Source organism: Malania oleifera, chromosome 11, assembly GCF_029873635.1.
Source record: "Malania oleifera isolate guangnan ecotype guangnan chromosome 11, ASM2987363v1, whole genome shotgun sequence".
Lineage (NCBI taxonomy): Eukaryota > Viridiplantae > Streptophyta > Magnoliopsida > Santalales > Ximeniaceae > Malania > Malania oleifera.
In genome coordinates this window covers 15,893,018-15,904,732 of record NC_080427.1, presented here as the reverse complement: position 1 = coordinate 15,904,732, position 11,715 = coordinate 15,893,018, and the positions used below count along the sequence as shown (strand labels likewise).

General features: G+C 39.0%; 1 protein-coding gene across 5 annotated transcripts in view; it reads right to left on the bottom strand.

The window, feature by feature from the left end:
- The window catches only part of LOC131168670 (uncharacterized), a 159,269-nt gene that overhangs the window by 32,696 nt on the left and 114,858 nt on the right, over positions 1 to 11,715 (bottom strand). For all 5 annotated transcript variants that reach the window (XM_058128286.1, XM_058128285.1, XM_058128288.1 and 2 more), the window contains 4 exons: positions 11,321 to 11,379; positions 3,310 to 3,420; positions 3,086 to 3,222; positions 2,919 to 2,958 (listed from right to left, as the gene is read on the bottom strand). In XM_058128286.1, coding sequence (XP_057984269.1) covers positions 2,919 to 2,958; positions 3,086 to 3,222; positions 3,310 to 3,420; positions 11,321 to 11,379 — 347 coding nt within the window. The remainder of the gene's footprint in view (positions 1 to 2,918; positions 2,959 to 3,085; positions 3,223 to 3,309; positions 3,421 to 11,320; positions 11,380 to 11,715) is intronic.

The following is an 11,715-nucleotide window of genomic DNA, read 5'->3' as shown; positions in this document are numbered from 1 at the left end:
GAAAAATTTTGACAGATCTTCTCTGTACTCCCTCTGAAAATCATTCAACCACCAAAAGCTAAAGCCTAAAGAGAAGCTAGAAAAAGCACCTACATGTAAATAGATATGTAGTAGTCTATTGTTCCTTTCATTCCATAAAACCCAAAGAAAAGGCAAACCAAGCATGCCCCCCAACACTTTCTGTTGCCTGCTCGCAACAAAGACCTCAATTTCTCAAACAAACTCACATTTTTTAGGCAGAGCTACATCTCCCTAGGAACAGCAAATAGATTACAGCAAAGCTGAGTAGCCACCCAACAATGAAGAAACATTCAGTTGTCAAATTAGAAGCTCTACAAATCACACTAATATTAAGACTGCCTAGTCATGCCTTCTCAGTTGCAACAAACCATTACTACCACGTTAAGATCCAAGGTCCAAGAAAATGCATTAAATCTTTAGAGGGAACCTTAGCCTTCCACACCCTTTTCGTCTGTATGTTTTGAAGTTGTCTTTGGACTGAAGGTCAATCTGAAAAAGAGTAGACTCTTGCAGGGAAAAAGATCAAGGAAAACCTTGGGTTGACATTTTGGGGTCTAAGTTGGGCTCTCTTCCCTTGCAACACTCGGGACTGCCCTCAGATAAATGCTCAAGGAGAACAGCATGTGAAATCATATAGTGGAGAAGTTTAGGTGGTGGACACTAGCGGGATGGACGAAAAATAGTTTATCCAAAAGTAAGGAGAGTACCCTCATAAAGTGCACATTGTCAAATCTATCAGTCTATTTATTTATGCCTTTGTTCCCAATATCTAGCTCAATGGTGAAGAGGTTTAACGAAGGTTCTTGTGGGGTAATTTAGAGGAGTTCAAATAGAATTAGATCAAATAGGGGGTGGTCAAACAATCTTCGCACCTACCCAGAAATTTTGTTTAGCTGGGGGAAGATATGTGTGTGTGTGTATTATTATGATCAAACTCCAAACTGCTGCAGCGGAAGGCAAACCAGGGGGAAAACACACACACACAGAATGGCAAGATTTAGATAGTTCAGCTTTGAAAGCCTATGCTCATAAGCTGAGGAGATAATTTTTCACTATAAATCAACGAATTTATAATGAAACATTTTCCTCATATACTTGAGATGTGTCTGTGTATATCCAGCTCTGATGAGATACTGTTTGCTTTGGCCCATTGAACCTCACATAAAGATGTCTTAAAAGGTTGAGACTTGAGTCCTACACCATCATCACATGTCCAAGATCTTCCTGGTGTACACCAGATGTCGGATCATGAGAAGCTCATCAAAGTGGCTGACACCTCCGTGCGAGATCTTCCCATCTTGTAGTACCCCAGAGTTGCTTTGATACCAAATGTCAAGGTCTCATCCAACTCTGATAAGGTAATAGTTTTTGGCCTATTGGCCTTCACGATTCTGCCCCCATAAAAGGCATCTCACAAGGTTGAGACTTGAGACCTACTCCATCCTTATGAGATGAAGATCTCCCTAGCACACATCCCATGTGGGATATATCATATATATTTACGCTGACACACAAACATATAACACAAATGCATATATGTTTTTCTATTTATAAAAGTAATTCAGTTTTGTACATTCTAACATTTGGCACAAGTAACAATTGTTTCTCATTTTTACTTTTATAAAAATGAAATAAAGGAAAATGCTTCCTAATGTATATAATCAGAGAAATTGAAACACAAGAACAAAAAGAAAAACATTTCCTATCAAGAGCAAAAAATAATAAAAGTACAACAGGGAGGGTTTGGGAGAACGAGTAATTGGATGGAGACAAACTTAACTATCTTTTAAAACTTATAACAAAACTTTTAAATTATTGTATATACATTTTAATCATTTATATATATATCCTTGCTCTTTTATTGTGATCTTAATGTGGGGAGTAAATCTATTCTTTGATGGGAGCAAACTATGATTTACTAATAGGTCCCTTTATTTCCTCAAAGTTTTGTGCCCCAACACTACCATATGTGAGTCTTCTTCTGCATGTAGGGTGTTTGGGCATAAGGCATCTCTTGTATTTGAATAATGCCCTGTTTGAAGCAGGTTATTTCCCTTCATGGTGCCAAAGGAGAGTTTTTGAAGGGTTGTGTGACTATTACAATAGGGTGGTCTACAGAAGGGGGGTAGAGATGCCTTTCTAGCATGATAGGTACTGTGAGAAGCTCCCATCTTGAATGCCAAGACAACTGCCATACGAGTTTCCTGTACCATGCTGAACATACATATCCAGAATTCCAGAGGCCTCATTCCTGTGAATCCTTCAACCACATTTTACAAACAATAAGGCATGTAATATCTCATCCAGATTCCTGTAGCTTGCCAAGCATACCCATCAAACATTCCAGAGGTCACATTCTTAGAATCATCCAATATAACATCAATAAAATGCTCCCTAAATATTTCTGGGCATCTTTGTAGTCCATTATTTCAAAATTTTGATTTCTTCAACTTGAGCACAAAAAAATACAAACATTTTTTAACAATTATTTCTATAAGCAAGAAGATTACCTGAAATGGTGTTAAATGTATTACCCACAATTTACAAAATACAAAGCATATAATATCTCAATCCTTAAAGTGCTATGAATCAGACATTCCAACTTGAAGCAAAGTTTCATTCAAAGGAAGAGGAAGACGGATTTTATGACAGTGAATCACATATCCATGAATGGGTCATAAGGGAAGTCAGGAGACAAATAGATACACATATTATGTACTGTCTATAATCCCAATCCGAGGAGGAACAATTACTAGAAACTTTATCCTACAGAATTACTTAAAATATGAAGTATAGTCTATCAAGTGCATGAGAAACAAGGCATCAGAAACATTACTCTATATTCAAATACTTTACCAGTGAATAACTATATTACAAGAAATGAAAAGTACTGTTACCGGTAAATCGTACGTTAGGATGATATTGTTGCTTTCCATGCTGAAACAAATGTACCAACCAAGTTAAATATTTCCCTAGGAAAAGATGAGAATTGAAATAGAGAAAAAGGTCAAAGCATAGAAGAAACAGCTTGAACATCCAAACATTTTCTGGGTAGTGGCACCACCTAAGGATGGACAATTTCTTCCCTAGTGAAGCCAAGAGAGCAAGTCCACCATGGGGAGAAACACGAAGGTCCCTAACTGCTTTTGTATATGATGAAAGTAAAATGTTTTCACTATCTTGAGGATTCATCAAGCTCATCTGCAAAACCCATATTTATGAAGGACATGAGGGACGTTAACAGGATGCCACCCAATCCAATTTCATCTCAAGAAATAAAATGCATACTTTGGTGAGTGAATATGTTCCACCCATCCCAGACAGCCTTCGTGCAATAATTAAAATTTTGCCAGATGCATCCACATCAAAAATTCGTGCACCATCTACTTGCAACTCTTCCTGCCAAGATTGAAACCGTTGTGTTGATATTACGTGAGCATCTGAATACAAGCTGGAGAAAAATATACAGGTACGAGAGAGAGAGAGAGAGAGAGAGAGAGAGAGAGAGAATTGTCAGTCTGAACAAGAACCATTGCACCTGCATCATGAAACCATCGGAAATTTCTTAAGAAGCTAATGCCCCAGATATAATGAATCAAGAATTTAAAATTTAACAGAGCTTAAACATCAGAACTATCCCATTTTTCGAGTCGGACATGGACTACTTTTCCAATTATAAAACATAAAAATAGTCATTCATCCTTTAAGAAAACCCAACTCAGAATAATGTTTCAAACATTAGTGATCTATATTCAAAACAGAAAAAAAATTGTCTCAAGAAATATTCTAAATGAATAAAACAAAAAAAACCATGGGGATTAAAAAGGGTGTTAAACAGTCTTTAGAGCTTGAAAACATAAAACTTGAAACAAGGTCAGGAGAAATGTAAAATTGGTTCATATAGTAATGAATGTAGAATTCGTCAGCTAATGGCCCAACATCCATCCATATGCCAACAGATAATAGTTTTCTCTAAAAGCATACAAACGATGCCAGACTCCTGTCATCAATCAAGGTATAAAACAATGTGCATGTAGCATAAGTCAGTACAAAGCATAAGGCTATGTCTCCCAGTAAAAAGAGTCATTAACTCCACATATCCCCAAAGCTGCATAATGATATTTGAAGACAAGAATAACATAATGATAGTTCTATACACAAATGAGGCAGTGGATATTACTTGATTAGAGAAGTTCTAGCCTTGGATGTGTAAATCAAGCAATCCATAACCCAACATAGAAGCTTCTTCAGAAGGGAAACAAGTTTCTGTAGTAATTGTTTGGACCTTGTCTATGGTTATATAGTTTTCAATGAATTTTTATTGAGTTTTAGCCAATCAGCTGTATTAGAAATTTTATAGAAAAAGAAGATTTATTTAAAAAAAGAAGAGAAATACAAAAAGGTGGGAGAAGAAATCCTCAGGAAAGAAATGAAAATTACATAATAACCACCCTCCAATGACATTGTTTCTGATTCAAACAGATGTGCATTAAAATAAAATAAAATAAAATAAAATAAAAACTCCATTCCAAAGCACAAGCAAAAGAGTAAACTTATCCTAAAAAATATGTTTGTTTCCTTCACTCAGTGGCACACAAATAATAGAAAACCAAGCACATTGCCACAATACCTTCCTTTTCTCACTCTTGCTAAAGCCCCAAAAGTGCATCTTCACAGAAGCTACCATGATACTCTGGCAAACCAAGTTGGTAGCTATTACATCATGGCATTAATCTTATTTAATATTTAACTGAATGTTATTTGGAATTTAAAAGGACTTCTTGAATCTTTACTAGTGTTGACTCATGAATTGTCTTTGATGATAACGAAACTGATTTGAAGTGATCTAACATAAATATTACGTGCCTGGCCTTTAAAAAGAGGAATAAAGTTTGAACCATGTTGGAGTTGACAATACTAAAATTGATTCAACCATCTAGTGGAGTTTTTATTGACATTGCCTAGAATTGAGAGATAGAAATGAACTAATCCTTTGAAAGCCTCATTAAAGTCAATTCTCAATAACTTTCATTTCCTAATGCCTTGGATAGAACAAACCCAAATGAATGGAAGCACTCTAATTATTTGTCTCTAACAAAGTTTTACAAAAACTAAATTAGTACTTATTCAATTTGTTTTGAGAATTCTTAGAGATATATCAAACCAAGAAAGACCATTGCAAAATTATGCGTCTAGAGGGTTTTTGATCAAGACTTGCATGGATTTAGTGAAGATTGCATGATATAGGCCCCTAAACATTCCTTTCCCTACTCTAAACATACCTTCAAAAGTTTGGCTCAGGTTTTATCTACAAGGGTTCGAGAGGTTTTAGGGGGCACATTTAATTTGGAGTAGTCAGCCTTCATTAAGCATAGAAAGATTCTAGATGCTGTTTTGGGAGAGGATGTTCGGAGGAGGGGAGAAGGGTTTTGAGTTAATTTAAAAGAACTGAATTATAATTTGTCAATCAACAGTGAATAGGCTTGTCATAGTGAATGGTCAACCTAGGGAGTGGCTCAAGGATTAGAAGTCACCATGGTACGCATAGCAATGGTTGGGAGGTTATTTGAGTGCAGAGGTTTCATAGGAGTTTTTGTTTCCTCATCCTTTTAGATTGTCTTCCGTTAATGAAGCCCTGATTAATACTTTAATTCCTTTGAGGTAAACTCTCTTTCATGGGTTTTCATTTCCTCCAAAATCTCAATGAAAGAAATCTTTGGACTCTTGTTCCTCAAACAGTGAATGATTTGAGGATTTGGATTGAGGATACTATTCTTTTACTACAAAATCTTTCTTCTATGATTTTGTTGAAAACCTCTATTTCTCACTCATTCCCCTTTAATGTTATTAGGCTAAGGCCCCTTTTAAGATCAATGCTTTCATGTGGTTTTGGGCTCCCAAAGAATTAACACTAATTACCTGGTGCAACTAACATGACCTTATGAGGTTGTCAGTCTGGATGTATGCACTATGTGTAAACAAATCATCCAATATTTATTGAAATCTCGAAATTTTAGCAAAACTTGTCCAAATTTTAACATCTCTCTTAATTTATCCTTTTTTTTATTTAAATAAACGATTACTACACGGGCTTTTGAAATTATATCAAAAGTTAAACTCGCAACAAGCTTTTATTTAACCATTTGTGTAAATTTTCTTTATTTGCATAATAAATTATATTTAGTTCATTTATGAATTTCACTTATATTAACCAAATATATTTAATACACATTATATTAAGACTATTACACCTCGTACACAACATATATGTATTTAATTTGCAATTCATTAGTCCTAAAATTTTAACCACTTCTAAAGTTTCATAAAAGAGTTCCATGTTTTACTACTAATTTCCAATTTTTTTTCAAACTTCAATCTCCATCAAAATTTTTGTACTTTTGGAGCTCCAAAATTTTAGTCAAAATCGAAATTTAAGACCTTGAAGCCTACCATCTCCCATGGTGTCACGAGCTAAACTTGTTCAGGGCATTATGCTTGCCTATGACCGCTTATCTCGTGTGCTTGGGATGGGTTTCCATCATGTAAATACTAGTGTAGGGTTATTTTCTGCTAGTAGTCTTTGTAAGCCAAATAAGGCAATATGACTCCTCAGTCACTTTGATGTTTCCTAGTGCCAGGATGATAATTACATAAAAACCTCTTTAGGGGAGGATGAGTGTTCATCAATCATTGTAAAACTCACTAGCAATTGTCAACGTGCTTAGCCTACTTGCCTCCCTCGCTAAGTACACCATGTCAACAGAGGATTTGTTAATGAATTACGTTTGCTTCAATGTTTACTACTTGCTTACCAAGGCTTTCATGAATTGATTACTGTTTCCGCTGCTATCTGAATGAATGTTAATGAAAGTGCTTTGTGGATGAATGTTGGTAAACGATAAGCTGGCTAGTTAAAGAAGAGTGTTTTAGCTAGCACCGCACGGCCCTTCACAAGGGTGTGAAAATAGTCAGACCGTGACATTTGGTATCAGAGCCAAGTCGGTGACACTTGGTGAGAGCCCAAGGTTGAGCTGCGACGTGAATTTGATTGTCTTCGTTGTTGGATTTGGGAAGCTTTGGTAAGTGACCATGGCCCCAAACACTGCTGAGAGGATCAGCGTGCTGGAAGCACAGGTTGAAACAACAACCAACACTATGGCCGCGGAGGTGGCCCAGATGAGAGAACTTGTTGATGAGGTGATGGGATCACAAAAACATCAAGCAGGTTTGATAAGTGACTTGTCAGAGGACTTTCGCCACACAGTTGCAACTTTGCAGTCGCGGTTGGCAGATCTGGATGCAAAGATGAATCTAATGGTTCTTGCTATGGGGAACTCCAACACTCCGAGAGTTAGCAAGACCAAGGTGTCAGAACCCAGGACGTATGGGGGTGCCCGAGATGCCAAGGAGTTAGAGAACTTCTTGTTTGATGTGGAGCAGTACTTTCGCGTTGTGAGGATGGCCTCAGAACAGGCAAAGGTGGATACTGCGACCATGTACTTGATTGGTGATGCTAAAATGTGGTGGCGTACCAAGTACAGAGAAATTGAAAATGGAAGTTGTGTAATTGATAATTGGGCAGACTTGAAGAGAGAACTCAAGGCTCAATTCTTTCCTAAGAATGTTGAGTATAATGCAAGGAGAAAACTGAGAGATCTCAAGCATACGGGGTCGATCAGCAAATATGTGAAACAATTTTCTGATTTAATGTTGGATATTCAAGATATGTCGGAGAAGGACAAGTTGTTCTATTTTCTTGAGGGGATGAAACCGTGGGCAAGAACTGAACTTCATAGGCAAAGGGTTCAAGACTTGTCAACTGCACAAGCGGCTGCAGAACGCTTGACTGACTACGCTAGTGATGATACCGCTTCGTCCAAACGGTTTGGTGGAGAGGGAAACAGTGGAAAGTCTTTCAAGAATGGCAAACCCAAGAGTGGGAGAGCCGACTCTAAATCATCAACCCCAAAGGAAGCTTCGTCGTCTCAAGGGTTCAACACACCCAATGGAAAGTGGAAGAGTAAAATTTCATGCTACTTGTGTAGTGGGCCTCATAGAGTTTTTGAGTGCCCTCACAAAGCATCACTTAATGCCTTACAGGCTTCCATTGTAGAGCAGGCAGTGGAAGACGATGGGGAAGAGGATCATGCCCCAAGGGTGGGTTCAGTGCAACTGGTGAACGCATTGGAAAAGCAGGCAAAAACACCGAAAGTTACACGAGCAAAAGGGTTAATGTTTGTGGACTTGAGGATAAATGGGAAAAGTACTCATGCTATGGTGGATACGGGGGCTACTCATAATTTTGTTTCGCAATTGGAAGCATGGAGACTCAACTTATCCTTAGAGAAGGATACAGGACGCATGAAAACAGTTAACTCTGTAGCTCAACCTACTCTAGGAGTAGCCAAGCAAGTGACTGTAAAGCTTGAATAGTGGGAAGGTCATGCGAATTTCACAGCAGTGCCATTGGATGACTTTCCAGTCATTCTAGGAATGGAGTTCCTAAGGGGGGCGAGGGCAATGCTGATGCCTTCGGCTGGTTCCCTGTGAATGATGGGAGATCACTTGTGCATGGTGCAAGTCGTTGCAACGAAAGGAGACGATGGGAAGTCCCTTTCAGCCATACAACTCAATGAGGGATTGGGTCAAGGTGAGCAAACACGTCTAGCCACGGTGGTGGTAGACAAAGAAGTAGGCCAAGAGCTGGAGCCTACGACCATCCAAGCGATGTTGGATGAGTATAAGGAAGTGTTTCCAGATAAGCTGCCTCACAATTTGCCTTCACGACGGATTGTGGAGCATGAGATCGAGCTATTATCAGGAGTGAAACCACCTGCTAAAGGGCCATGTCAGATTGCGCCTCGAGAGATAGTAGAGTTGGGGAAACAACTTGATGAATTGGAAGCGGGATGTGTTCGCCCTTCCAAAACACCGTTGGGAGCATCAGTGTTGTTTCAGAGGAAACATGAAGAGCATCTACGGAAGGTGTTCGACAGGCTGAGGGGAAAACAGTCTAGATGTGAAGAAGGAGAATTTCTCTTTCGCTCGGCGAAGCAACAAATTCCTTGGTCAAGTGGTTGAACAAGGTCGTATCCGGAGGAGTATGGAGAAGGTAAGGATGATTAAAGAACGGAAGATCCCCACAACATTGAAGGAGTTGCGTTCCTTTCTTGGCCTTACTAAACACTGCAGGAAGTTCATTGAGGGGTATTCACGGAGAATGACTCCAATGACAAGACTATTGGGGAGGTATTATTGGCCGCACACGCGGGATGATGTGGTTAATTATACCAAAACTCGTCTCACTTGCCAACAAGACAAGAGGGAGCGGAAGAAGTATGGTACTTTCATGGCCGCACCAAAGTACTGTTCGACAGAGGAGACGACACAATTGTTCCTTGTGGCAGTTATGAAACATTGGGGTGTTCCCCAAGTTATTATGTGTGACCAAGATTTAATGTTCACTGACAACTTCTTGACAGAGTTTTTCAGGATATTCAAGTCACATCTTGACATCTCTTCGAGTTATCACCAACAGATAGACGGACAGATGAAGAGATTCAGAGAGCTACTAAATGAGTACTTGTGTCATTTTGTCAATGACAACCAAAAGAATGGCATGCAACTACTTGATGTGGCTCCATTCTGTGGCAACGCCCAAAGGCGCTCAACAACCAACAAGAGCCCTTTTGAGCTTGTTACAGGCCAGCTGCCACTGTTACCTCACACAGTGGGCGAACCGTGCAGACGAAAGAGTCCCAAGGTGTACATCTTCACCAGTGAAGGGAGACAGAATGTAGAGTTTGCCCAAGCCTATCCGGAGAAAGCTTCTGAGCAGATGAAGAAGTGGGCAGATAAGGGGAGAAGACCGCAGTTTCATGTCAGCTGCCTCAAGCCATTCAACGCCAACACCAATGACCTGAGCAGAAGTCAGTCCAATAGAGCAGAGTTGAAGACAGTGCAACCTGACAGACATGACGTTGAAGAGAACCTTGCAGACAGAAAGTTCACATCCTCAAGGAAGAAGCGACAGAAGTTCCTAGTGAAGTGGAAATGCCTTGATGACAAAGAAATCAGCTGGATTTCTGCGGAAGATATTCAACCGTGCGTGGACAAATTTGAAGTGTACCTACTACCAAAAGTCTACGAGGACGTCGACCGCATAAGTGGGGGAGAATGTCACGAGCTAAGCTTGTTCAAGGCATTATGCTTGCCTGTGACCGCTTATCTCGTGTGCTTGGGATGGGTTTCCATCATGTAAATACTAGTATAGGGTTATTTTCTACTAGTAGAGTCTTTGTAAGACAAATAAGGCAGTATGACTCCTCAGTCACTTCGATGTTTCCTAGTGCCAGAATGACAATTATATAAAAAACTCTTTAGGGGAGGGTGAGTGTTCATCAATCATTGTAAAACTCACTAGCAATTGTCAACGTGCTTCGCCTACTTGCCTCCCTCGCTAAGTACACCATGTCAACGAAGGATTTGTTAATGAATTACGTTTGCTTCAATATTTACTGCTTGCTTGCCACGGCTTTCATGAATTGATTACTGTTTCTACTGCTATCTGAATGAATGTTAATAAAAGTGCTTTGTGGATGAATGTTGGTAAACGATAGGCTGGCTAGTTAAACAAGAGTGCTTTAGCTAGCGCCGCACGGCCCTTCACAAGGGTGTGAAAATAGTTGGACCGTGACACATGGCAACGAACCCATAATTAAGAAATAAGCTCAACCAACATCTCTATTAAAGAAGGTGGGCCTTTGATCAATAGTAAGGTTGCTCCTTGTAATTGATTGGTCATGGGTTCGTATCCAAGGAAACAACCTCTCTGCATAAAAGCATGGTAAGGCTGCATACACTGTGACAACCTTCACCCTACCCCTGGAAAGCAAGGAGCCTTGTTGCCTTGTGAAGGGTAAGGCTGTGTACACGGTGATGACCTTCCCCCTACCCTTGCAAAGCAAGGAGCCTTGTTGCCTTAGGATGCCCTTTTTTAGCATCTCTATCAAACCAAAAAATTATGTAACCAGCCTTATTAAATGAACTACATAGCCCAACAAAAACCATAGCTCAAAATTTGTTCCCTGTCCCATGACTATAAACACTAAGCTAAGGTTGTACGTCACTACCTTCAAATTTTGGTAAATGTAATGCGGTAAATTTACAGTTGCATCTCAAGCACAACACAACAATTTATATAACATGAGATTTCATATCATATATTTCTGGTTCATGTGAAAAGTAAATTAAATGAAAGACAAAACCATTGCCAATTAAAAACCAACAAATTCCACACCTGTAATACAAAGCTGCAAGGAGATCCTTGTGTGCACATACTTGAGCCAAGCTTGTGTCCTACAAGACACATTCAAAAAATTAAAATTTAATACCAGCTTAAATTTTTAGTAGTAGCCTGCCATATAGAACATTCATCTCTAGAAGAAAATAATGCTCCTACACTGTTCCTTACAAAAGAGAGGCTAGAATGTTTATAACATTTTAGAGAAAAATTTTCCCTCCTGCTAGCTGGCAATGAATCATGGATTTAGTCTATCCCATAAGTCCGGAGTTGCAGTCCTGCATTTTTAATTGCATTTCCTTTCTCCTCAAACTACTTTTAAATTGGATATTTATCTTTTCCATAAACAGTATTTTACTTCAAATACAAAGAAAAGATAATTCGAAATAAAA